Below are 12,086 nucleotides of genomic sequence, written 5' to 3'. Positions count from 1 at the left end.
ATACCCCACCCTTCACTACCCGAAGGAATCTCAGAGTGGTTTACAATCCCTTTCCCTTCCCCTCCCCACAACGGATACCCTGTAAAGTAGGTGGGGCTGAGAGAGCTCTGACAGAAACTGCTCTTTTTCAAGAACACCTCTGAAAGAACTATGGCTTGCTCAAGGTCATCCAGCAGCTGCAAGTGGAGGAGTGGGGAATCAAACCCGGTTCTGCCAGATTAGAGTCCGTGCACTTAACCACTACACCATACTGGCTTATCACACATATACACATCCAAGCCTTGATAGTGCTGCATCACATGTCCTAACACTAATTATGGGAAACTTCACATGCATATTGAATAATGCATGCAGAAGGAGGAGGAGTGAACTGGATGGCTTAGCAATAAGATGTTACAGGCACAGATTTTACCACAGGCAGCTCGGAGAGAACGTCTCATTGCTTTGCATAAGTGTATATGGTTTATAAAAACAAGACTCCCCAAAGAATCTGAATATTTGGTGCCACTATGCACTTCTTTTAAAAATGCTAGATAGCCCCGTAGACAGGTAAGTTGACATTTCTACAGTTAAAGAATTCTAGGTGGATGAATGAATGCAGTCTCAGTGTTCAGATGGTACTATAAGCCACAAGAACTTTAGGCGACAAATCAAAAACTTGTGCAGTGAAATGCCCATACTACTGTTGCGGCCCTAGCTGAAAAACAACTTCTAAGTGGGGAGAACCTGACTCAGGAGTCTCACGTTTGTTCCCGTTATAATGAAGCACAGGACTCCTGTGTGAACTTGTTAGAAGAAAGCAGGGGCTCATTAGCATATGGTAAATTTATATTATATAATTATATAATAAATCATAAATTATATAATGAGACCAAAAAAACCTACCAACTATGCAACAACAAAATTCAAGTTTTACTTTAAAAGAAACTCCTCCAAAAATCTAACTGCAGTTACCAGCAGAACAAATCACTCATGAAACCCAGCAATCAGACCCCAAATCAAATGCCCAAAGATCGAGTCTTAAAGCCACTCCTCTGGCTGACTGCCTGACTAACAAACGGATGGTAAGAGAAGCAACTGGCAGATAATAATAGACGGTTCTAGTCCGCATTTTTAACCAAATTTTAGCAATCAAGACCAACTTGGGGGCTCTCCTTTCCCTAGTTTATGACTACTCTCTGTTCATTTTAACCTGAGTTAGCAAAGGTCACACGCAGTGCCACACCAGCACAGAAATGGAAATGGACAGAAGATGCTAGCCCTGTATGGCCATGCCCAGTTCCAAGACCCAGGTGAACTAGTCCACTTTTTTCTCCATCAACCCACACATATCAACAGTGCTGCTAGAAGAATGTTAAATAGTATTGAACTCAACAGGGCAATACTGATGTCATTTTTTAAGTTCTGCTTTTGCTGAAACAACTGATGTAAAAATTTTACAGGCAACACAGTAGTAACCTATCTTGTCAGTTCAGTACTATAGCATATATACTATACAAAGCAGTGGATTTACCAGAATATAAAACAATCTTTCAAGGGCTATATCTGATATAATAAACTATTGCTAATAATTAGCTCTTGCTAATAAACTCTTGCTTTGAACTTGAATTCAGGAGTTCCCCAACCTTGTTCAATCAGCGGGCACATTTGGAATTTTGGGAAACGGTGGTGGGCCCCACTGCAAAATGGCTTCGGGGGGGGGGGGCAGGGACACTCAGAAAATGGTTTCCATGACAGGAGGGCAATCCGTTCTTTGCTTAGGGAAGAGATTCTATTTCAGTTCAGTTTCCTAAGAAAGACAGTGTTGGCTCCCTGTATGGTCACAGAGAGAAGTCAGAGTAGGGAGGCCAGGTCTCTTGCTTCAGTGGGCGACCTCCTTGCCCCCCTCTTTGTTACCCACTGGGGGGGGGGATGTCAGAAAAAGACACTGGAATACCTGAATACCTGGAAAGGACATCACTGGCATGGTGTCGACATGATACTCTGGGATCTGGGCAAAAGAATTTTGTCCAAACTGTGAAGCATCACATCAGCATCACACTAGCAACATGATGTCACTTCTGGGTATTTGCTAGAAGTGACATCATGCCATTGGCACGTCATTTTCCTTTCTACTTGTTGCCAAGGGTGAGCAACCCTACATTAGAAAGTCTGTGTCCGTAGCCAAAGCACAGGGACATGCTAGGGTGCACTGCTTTAAGATTACATGCTAGGAGGAAAATCAGTAGCTACTAATCTAAACTTCCATTACTATTACCAGCATACTGGAGAATACAATAGCATTCTGATTATCTGGCTGAATACCAAAACCTCAGTGTTCTAATGACTAAGAAAAATCAACATTAAAAAATTACACATCTGTGTCAATCAAACCTGAACGATGTTTTCACTAGCGCATCAGGACTCTCGACAGGCGGCAGTTCGTCTGCCAAGATTTCTTCAGGAGGCCTTGGGTCGTAGATGATAGTTGGTTTCTGCTTTTCCTTAAGATTCCCTGTGAGCCCACCAATAATGGTGTTCCACAGACAGTTCTGAGATTTTGACCCTGGAAAAGGTAGAAAAGATGTATCAAAGAATGGCTGTTTCTTCACAAGATCAAAAAAAAAAAAAGCCCAGCAAACAATGCCTCCACCTTTGACTATCTAGAATTTCAGGCCTTATTTGCAATCTTGTAATAAACTAGGAAGGGGGGGATGGATGTTGAGAACAGGTGATTAAAAGGCCATGAAATGCATATAGTATAATTTAATATACATATATATTGTATTTAAGAAAGAAGTAAGCCAAATAGTATGATTCCAGTAGGTTTTTTGTTGTTGTTCAGTCGCACAGTCAAGTCCGACTCTTCGCGACCCCATGGACCAGATCACGCCAGGCCTTCCTGTCTTCCGCCGTCCTCTGGAGTTTGCTCAATTTCATGTTCGTTGCATCTATGACACTGTCTAACCATCTCATCCTTTGCCGTCCCCGTCTTCTTTGACCTTCAATCTTTCCCAGCATCAGGGTCTTCTCCAGTGAGTGCTCCCTTCTCATTTGGTGGTCAAAGTATTTGAGCTTCAGTTTCATTATCTGGCCTTCCAGGGAACAGTCAGGGTTGATTTCTTTTAGGATTGACTGATTTGATCTCCTTGCAGTTCAAGGGACTCTCAAGAGTCTTCTCCAGCACCATAGTTCAAAAGAATCTATTCTTCGGCGCTCGGCCTTCCTTATAGTCCAGCTCTCGCAGCCATACATGACTACTGTGAATACCATTGCTTTGACCATGCGGACTTTTGTTGGCAGGGTGATGTCTCTACTTTTTATCATGCTGTTTAGGTTCGCCATCGCTTTCCTCCCGAGAGGAGAAAAAAAGGGTAGATTTTAAAACATCAACATAACATCTTACTCATCGATTAACTCAACCTCTGTGCACTGGAATTTTCTCATGTAAGTATAATTTACTTATTTAATATTTCCATGCTGTGCTAGTTAACAAAGTGATCGTTCGCAACTGGTGTAATTAATGATGACAGTCTCCATTGTTCTAGTAAGCCATTTAACTCTGGCAGTACCATTTTTCCTCTCTCTTTTGTGTGTATCTGCTGATTCAGGATTCACTTCATACATCTGGTGAAGAGGTATTAAACCCACAGAAACTGGTGTTTAAGTACCCCTGTTAAGATTTTAGGTACTGTAAGTCTGCTTTCTGCTGCAGCAGCAAACGTGGCTTCCCATGAGAATTTATACTGCACCGAGCCCCGGCCCCAACTTCCTGGGTGCTGGGTTTGCAGACCAGGTCTAGACTGGAGCAGACAAGGAAGGAGGCTGCCGGCCTTGGGCCAGCCACACGGTGGTTAGAAGGGGCGGAACTCACAGCAGTGATCTGCTTAGTCAATGTCATCACCTGAGACGGCTGGTCAACAGGAGGTAGCTTGAGGCAGGCCCCGTGACATGTTTCCACAGCGGGCCCTGCCCTTGCATGCCTGATCCACTTTGGACCTTGGGCCCCAAATTGTTTTCGGAACACATGATTGTACTGCACCAAGTGACTTTTAGTGATTTCACTACTGGAGTTTGTTTCACTTTATTGCGATAGCAGGTAATAGCTTAAGCATTAAATCACATATCATCATCATAAGAAAAACTAGCAATAACAGCAGCATGCAATCGTCCTCTGCAAAAACACAAAGCAAACACTTGGTAGTTCTGGATTGGGGAATACCTGGAGAGTTGGGGAGTAGACCCTGGAGAGGGTGGGGTTTGGGGAGGGGAGGGACCTCAGCATGGTACAATACTATAGAGTCCCCCTTTCAAAGCATCCTTTTTCTTCAGGGGAGCTGATCTCTGTCAGCTGGAGATGAGTTCTAATAGCAGGAGATCTCCAGGCCCCATCTGGAAATGGGCAACCCTACCAAATCCAGCAGTACAGAAATTTCGTGTGGGAGTTTAAATCTGAAATTCAGCTTATGCTACTTAATTAAAAAAAAAAAACAGATTTAGTATCTGAGACAACTTCACTTTGCTGTCCCGGGGGGGCTGCATTCCACTGCTGCAATTACCATTCATTTTTCTTTCTTTCTTTTTTTAACTTCAGTAAATGCTCAGCAGCTCTCACTCAGCGCTTGTCTCACGAGGGAGGTGAATGGGAAAGAAATCCCTGTTGACTGAGATTTATCATTCATATCCCCGCACACCAATGTTTGACAGTGATGTGGCATTAATTCTTCTCTTTTTGATCCAAGCTGGAACAGCTTAACTCTTCAGCGTGCTAAAAACTTGCAAGGTGGAAGAGATTTCATCATAGGGTAATGACAGATACACCATTTAAGCCAAGTCAGAGCAGCAGTGTTGCTATCTTCCTTCCAGCTTTCCAATTTCTATGACAAGTGTCTATAACAGCATATCAAACACTGGCTCGGCTGTGTGCTGGCACATCCCCCCCCCCCCATTTTTCACAAAAAGTGATACGTGTACATTTATTCATTCATTCCTCCATTACGTGCATTGCCTCTGACCTTTGGGGATAAATAGCAGTTCCAGGGATAGATAAAAAGATTTGAATCAGAAAAACATTGGGAAGGGGATGAAACATCTCTTCCAGTGGTGCTGTTTCGGTTCATTGAGGCTGCTTTCCACATTTGTAAAAAAAAACCTATAGAAATTCTAAACACTTCCAGGCTGAACATTTCCTTCTCTCCTTGCTCTTTTCTGGTGCAGCACCCCTCGTCCCCAAGACTATATTATCCCTGTAGGGTTGCCAGGTCCTCTTTGTTCCCCGGGGGGTCGGGGGAGTCGCTGAGCGTGATGTCCTTAGCATGATGACACCTCATGAGCTTCCATGGCAAAATGGTGATTCAAACCTGGGTCTCCCAGAGCCTAGTCTGAAACTCTAACCACTATACCACACTGAATTTGGTGGGATGGCTGCTACTGAACAGTAGCAGGCAGCCAGGACTGGGTGAGTCATGGAAGTCAGAGAGAAGCAAGCCACCGGGTGATTGGCCTGTCCCTAAATTGTCCTTCAAAGGCCAAAACAGCCCTGGAAAGGGCCCTGCCCCTCCCCTGCCTTTGACTGACAAAAACCAAGGCTTGAAGTCTAGAAATACTGTTATGGTTGCCTAGCAGTGGCCACTGAGGGGATTCATTCCTTAAAGCTACGGGCACTGCTTCTGTGGGGTGGTTAAACCCCAATGTTGTTGTTGTTGTTGAGTTCTTATCCCCCCCCCCCCCCCCGCAAACCTGAGGCAGCAGCATTTTTCAGCTTTGTAAAACAATCTGACTTGGCCATTCATGGCTCCAGTCTCTGGGTTTAAGTATCCACAGATTTGGCCATGTTGAGAATTAGCTATATTGATTAACTGCTGTCAATAAATCTAGCTCTAAGAATTAATTTAACCATTAATTTCCATTCTCCATTAACTTTAAGCATAAATTCCCATTCTTCTCTCAGGTTACATTCAGAGAAGCAGTATCTAGGTCGATGGCTTTTTGCTTTTCTGGAGTCATGTTTCCATGTATTGCTACATTACTTCTTGCTTTAAAAGGACAATATTGGGAGAGGGGGTAGAGGTGAATCTGAGGATTAGGAGAGCCCAGGTTCAAATCCGCACTTAACTTCAAGGCTCACTGGGAAATGTTAAGCTAGTCACACTTTCTTAGCCTAGTTTACCTCCCAGGGTTGTCGTGAAGATAAAAGGGGGGCCTGTGTACATTGCTATAAACTCAGAGCTTTAGTAGAAGAAGGGAGAAGTACCAGTAAAATAATAATTGGTATATAGTGCTAAATCAGAATTCTGTACTTTGGAAAAACAGCAGACAGTTCTTTCTAAAGGGGCAAGAGCCTCAGATTCAGGCTATCCCATGATGACTTCCCATTTTAGTCTGAGTCCCACTGCCAATACAACTCAGCACTCGATGTGCTTTTAATGTGGCATGAGTGCTACATCATTGTTTAGCGCCTCGTATAACACAGCCCCCAAAGAGCCCCCAAAGAGCACAGAAATCTGGCACGACTGACTCCTTTTTTTTGCAAAATCTTTTCAGTAATTTAGGGTCCGTTGTTAATTAACTTGTAGAACTCACAGTTACCAGATGTATTGATGGTCATTATTTTTGATAGCTTTATGGGGGTAAATGAAGTCTTGGAAGATTAAGAGACCCATTGGCCGCAATAGTTAAAGTTATTTACTTTTCGAATCTGGATTCGGATCGAAACTGATCAGGTCTACTGAACTGATAAGATGAGGCAGATTGCAGGAAATAATTATGTTGCCTTGGTCTCTGCACAGGCCTTGGTGTATGCGAATCTGTAATCTGCCTGTGGGGCTGAATGGCCACTGGACAAAAATCCAGAAAGTTCTTCAAAGTACTTGTGCACTGCAAAGGTCTTTCACATTCTTTGCTTTGAAAAAATACTGCTTATGCTGCATAGCAACGTCCCTAAGTTTTTAAAAAAGTGGATAGCCTTGAATCTTGAGAGGATGCTATTAAAAATAAAATCAAAAGCCCTACTGATGATGGAGAAATTCATCCAATGTGTTGTACACAAAATATGGCTATAGTGCCACCATGTGCCTGCATAGGAATATTGCAGCCAAGAAGAGCACCTGATGCTTTGCCAGGTTTGAGTGTACAGGTGAAGGCAGATAGTGGCATCTGAGCACATGGAAATGCCTTATACAGAGTCATGCTAGTTTGGTGTAGTGGTTAGGAGCACAGATTCTAATCTGGGAGAACCAGATTTGATTCCCCACTCCTCCACATGCAGCTGCTGGTGTGACCTTGGGTCAGTTAAAAGTTCTTTCAGAGTTGTTCTCTCACAAGCAGTTCTTGAAAGAGTTCTCTCAGCCCCACCTACCTCACAGGGTGTCTGTTGTGGGGAGGGAATGGGAAAAAATATTGTAAGCCACTCTGAGTCTCCTTTGGGTAGTGAAAGGCAGGGTATAAATCCAATCTTTTCTCTTCTACTGTTCCATCTAACTCAGTGATATTACTGGCAGCTACTCTCCAGGGACTCTAGCAGATAAGGGTCTCTTCCAACACTTGCTAGCCAAGATCTTTTTATAGGAGATGGCAGGGAACCTGGGACCTTCAGCATGCAAAACATGTGCTCTGCCACAGGTGTCTATAGCAGAGACTATAATTTATACTAATGGCATACGCATTTTGCACATGGACCTCACATAAGGGACTACTGGCAAGGTGGAAAGCGGGGTGGGGTTGCTACAAATATCCCCAGTGAAAAGACCCTCTTTGGAGGGTTTACATCTCTTTTCCACTGTATTTATTATGCAGAGTAGTATTTACTATGCAGAGAGTATTTAGTATGAATAGCATGAATGGAGCCAAATTAATTTTGGGAAGCAAAGAATTCCACAGCCGGGGGGGGCAACCACTGAGAAGGCCCTGTCTCATATGCCCACCTGTCCTAAGGCCAAAAGAAGAAAAACAAAGGAGACTTTCCTCCACAGTAGCAGAAAACAGAAGTACTGTTCGTCATTATACAATGATAAAAAAATGCACCTCAAAATGGCAGACTACCATATCAGCTGAATGTTATATTTATTATGTCGACTGCCATTAAGAGGTATATTTTCATATTATATAACTGGCTGAAGACATTACAATAATTTTGCCTATATATTGTGTTCTTTTTTTTAAAAAAAAATTCTTTATACCTCCCATACATAACTACTTCTATTTTTCAGGGCCAGAAGACAGATAAAGGCTGCGGTCACATGGAGCATTAGCCATACTACAGAGACGGAATATAGGCGGATTTTCCGGGCGCGATCACACTGCAACATCTGGGAAGCGTAGAGCTCCCGTGGCTAACCCGAGGCTTCCTGCCGAAGATGCGGCATAAAAAACTAGTACCTCCGAGGTACTAGTTTCCGAAAACCGTGGGTCAAGGGCGGGCGTCTGATCGCGTTTCCGGTGGTAGTTCGTGGCATACGTCGCCCGCCCATGTCTCGTCACAAAAAGGTTTTTTCCCCCCAAGTTTCCACGGGATATGCACACGCACCCAACGGCGTGTTCGCACACTTCAGTTTTTAAAAAACCACAACCCCGTTTGCCACGGCAGCGGCGCCTAGCCATTGTTGCTGTGATCGCGCCGTGCCACTTCTTTGCCGCGCCGCAGGATTGTTGTGTGATCGGCACCTCCCCCCAAACCATGGGATGTCGGCGGGACGTGTGATCCGGTGGCCACGCGTTAGTTTGCTCCAGGGCAAACAGCCACGCTTCCCCCCCCCAGCATTTTCCAGCCTGTGTGACCGGGACCAAAGATTATCAGGGCTTCATAAGTCTGTAAAAATGCAAAATTCATGTTTGCACAGATGCAATTTGGATCAGGACCATGTGAGAAGAAGGAATTTAACTCTTCGTGCCCCACTTGGCTTTGCTTATCAAAACTGGGCTTTCTGTGTAGTCATTAGCATTTTCAAGGGGTAAACATTTTTAAAAGGATACATGTTTTTCCACTTTAAAACTTCTAGCAGTATGGAGAGCCCAATTACAAGTATGAAAACTAAGCTGGGCTTGAAGTGATAAATCCACTCTTCTTTTCCTGTTCAGCCCTGATTAATATCAAAGCTGCATGCGTGTGTTTGTGTGATCTCTGTCACACCTGTTTTGATTCTTCCTTCTGATAACAGTGATTAGCAGTAAAGGCCTTCTCCAGTCTTGGGCAGGTTGGGATGGGTGGGAGTGACCTTCAGGCATGGAAAACACATGCAAAACTGCTTTTTACTTACCACAGTCAACTTCTGTGAATCTGGATTTAGGAGAAGACTCCTCTTCCTGGGCAGGTAGTACACAGAAGCCTCAAAATTTACTTATTTATAATACCAAGGAAGTAAAATCAACACAAGACTAGACTACTTACGAGCAAATCGTGAAAGTGGCCGAGCATTTTTGTCTCCCGTCTCATTGGCAACTGAAAGAGAACATACAGCACCTATTAAAGCACCTATTAAAACACATCTGTGGTATTTGCTAGTAATAATAAACAATGCTTCACATTGGGCTAAAAAGCACACAGGAGTTTTCTTCTCTTCTGTCTGTGCCTTGGATGTTACTCCCAGTCTCATTCTTTCAACATCTGCGCAGGCACAAGCTAATGGGTTGGAGACAACTAGCTTTACTGATGGTGAAAAATGACAGTGAGGTCCTCTGACCACTGGAAGAAGCTATGTTGAGAACTATAGGACTTGCCTGTCAAAAGCCATGTGAGGCTGGGGCTCTAGAATAGAGGGGACTTGGGCAAGACTTAGCGGAAAAGCTGCTTGGATCCAGCCCAGTATCTCCCTGTCCCCCTTCTGTGTTTGCCTGTTGACTAAGACTAGCATGTTAACCACCAGAAGAGACACCTGAATTTGTTGCATCTTCCATTTCAGGAGTCATCTGGCCACTTGTCTTTTAATTCAATGAACTGCTCCTTATTTATAGAATGAGAAAACATTCATGGAAAAGAAGAGGTGCACCAAAAGCGTATAAACCAACTTCAATTTAAAACATCATGGGGATGTTTGGATCTGGCAGGATCCAACCAGCTTTTTCCACTCGATCTCCTGGGATTCCTCTCCTCCCTGCAGCTCCTGTCTCACGTGGTCTTTGTCCCCACAATCCCCGGCACAGCCTTTTCCGTTACACCTCTTTTGCAAGTGGAAAAAGCTGGTAGGAGCCAAGCCTTGGTGGACCTTGTTTTATTGAAATGTTATTGTTATTTTTAGTTTCAATATTTATTATTGTTACTTATGTCCATTAATTGGTTTTAAACATTTTAGTTTCTACTGCTCTTTGATAGTTTTAAAAAACTGTGAGGGCGGAAAGTGCTGTCAAATTACAACCAGTTTATGGTGACGCCATGGGATTTTCAAGGCACAAGAGAAAGAGTTGGTTTGCCTTTTCTTGTCTTTGTAAATAGGTTTGAACTCTGTAAATATCTTTATAGTCTGTCTTTCTAAAAAAGAAAAAAATGAATGTAGATCAAAAATGCTGTAAATACACTGTAGATTATTTGTTTGTTTCTGTTACTGACATTTTTCTGCCAAAAAAGTGAAAAAGAAGAGTTGGTTTTTATAGCCCGTTTTTCTCTACCCTAAGAAGTCTCAAAGTGGCTTACAATCACCTTCCTGTCCTCTCCCCACAACAGGCACCTTGTGAGGTGGGTGAGGCTGGGAGAGTTCTGAGAGAACTTGTGACTGGCCCAAGGTCAGCCAGCAGGCTTCCCGTGGAGGAGTGGAGAATCAAACCCAGTTCTCCAGATTAGAGTCCTCCACTCTTAACCACTACACTATGCCGGCGGTCTCTCTCTCTGACTACTGATTTTAAAAGTCTGACTTATATACTGTGTCATTTTCTTAGTGTAACAATTTGTTCCTTATTGTGAAGCCTCCTCAGAAGTCAGGCAACCCCATCAAGGAAATTAAAACAACTAACTTCTTAACTCAGGAAGGCCAAAGTTATAGGACATGCCTATCAGTGTTGTGCTGCATTGCTCACAATCTAGAAAGTGCTCAGCTCAGCTGCAGCTGGGTACCAGACAGAACAAGTGTCTTTCTCTTTCCCCCCAAATATCATCATCTATATATCTAATAGTGAAATGGCCCCCGTGCGTGCGGATACCTAAATCCGTGCACCGGGGGCACCTGTGGGGGAGGGAGAGTTTTGTGCACACGTGGGGCGGTCCCCAGGTGTGCACAAAAATCTGAAACCTTAAAAAAATTATCGGGGGGATACTTAAATCCCCCCAAAAGTGAGAGAGCGTCCCCTGCGCATGCGCAGGGAACGCTCTAGGAACTTCCTCGTGGGGGGGGAGAAGCCCGCTTAACCGTTTTGCCGCCCTGGCCTCCTTTGCTGCAGCCCTCTGGAGCCTGATCTCAACAGCGCCCTCCCAGAAGCGTACTTACTTCCCTTCCCTGCCACCACTCTCAGCCCTTCCTCCTCCGCGGTCCTTCGTCCTCCGGGCTCTTCTGCTGCCTCAGCCATGGTAACCACCCACAATGAGCCCGCTCGGTGGCGGCAGCGGCGCCGCCGCCCCGATGCCTCAAAAGCATGAAGGAAGGCCAGCGGGCACCCTGGCCAAGCATCTACACTGCCTCAGCGAAAAGGGGCAAGCTGGCAGAGGAAGAGAGTGAGAGAGAGAACGCAAGCCGGGGAGCACCTTAGTGCCGCCTCCATGCTTCACTTCCCGCGAGAGAGGCCGGGAGAAAGAGGTACGCAGCCAGACTCTGTTTTAACTCGGTTATGTCGGCTAGGCCCAAGGTCAGCCAGCAGGCTTCCCGTGGAGGAGTGGGGAATCAAACCCAGTTCTCCAGATTAGAGTCCTCCACTCTTAACCGGTCCTTCGTCCTCCGTTTAAGATTGGGAGGCTTTTGGGGGGGGTTACTCGCGGCGGCATGGAGGAATTGCTAGGCAACGGCTGTCCGCCCCACCCGGAAAGTTCCCGTGGTCACCCCCAGCCTTGACCCACCTCAGGCAGGCTGATGAGGTCAGACGCCCGAGGCCCCAGCTTGATGAAGAGTGCCTCTTGGCATGCGGCACCGTAGCGCCTGCTGAAATGGCCTTAAGGGGGAGAGGAAGCCTCAGCGAGCTCAGCCTGTCCA

The 12,086-nt window shown here is 44.9% G+C and overlaps 1 protein-coding gene across 1 annotated transcript in view; it reads right to left on the bottom strand.

Moving 5' to 3' along the window:
* PDE1C (phosphodiesterase 1C) overlaps nt 1-12,086 on the bottom strand; it is a 372,774-nt gene that overhangs the window by 295,008 nt on the left and 65,680 nt on the right. Inside the window, exons 2-3 of the mRNA XM_015405748.1 lie at nt 9,365-9,415; nt 2,374-2,545 (exon numbers count right to left, since the gene is read on the bottom strand). Of these exons, the coding sequence (XP_015261234.1) occupies nt 2,374-2,545; nt 9,365-9,415 (223 nt within the window). The remainder of the gene's footprint in view (nt 1-2,373; nt 2,546-9,364; nt 9,416-12,086) is intronic.

The sequence above is a fragment of the Gekko japonicus genome, unplaced genomic scaffold (genome assembly GCF_001447785.1).
Source record: "Gekko japonicus isolate JY-2015 unplaced genomic scaffold, Gekko_japonicus_V1.1 scaffold58, whole genome shotgun sequence".
Classification (NCBI taxonomy): Eukaryota; Metazoa; Chordata; class Lepidosauria; order Squamata; family Gekkonidae; genus Gekko; species Gekko japonicus.
The sequence above is the reverse complement of the archived record's forward strand: the minus strand, read 5'-3'. Positions and strand labels throughout refer to the sequence as shown.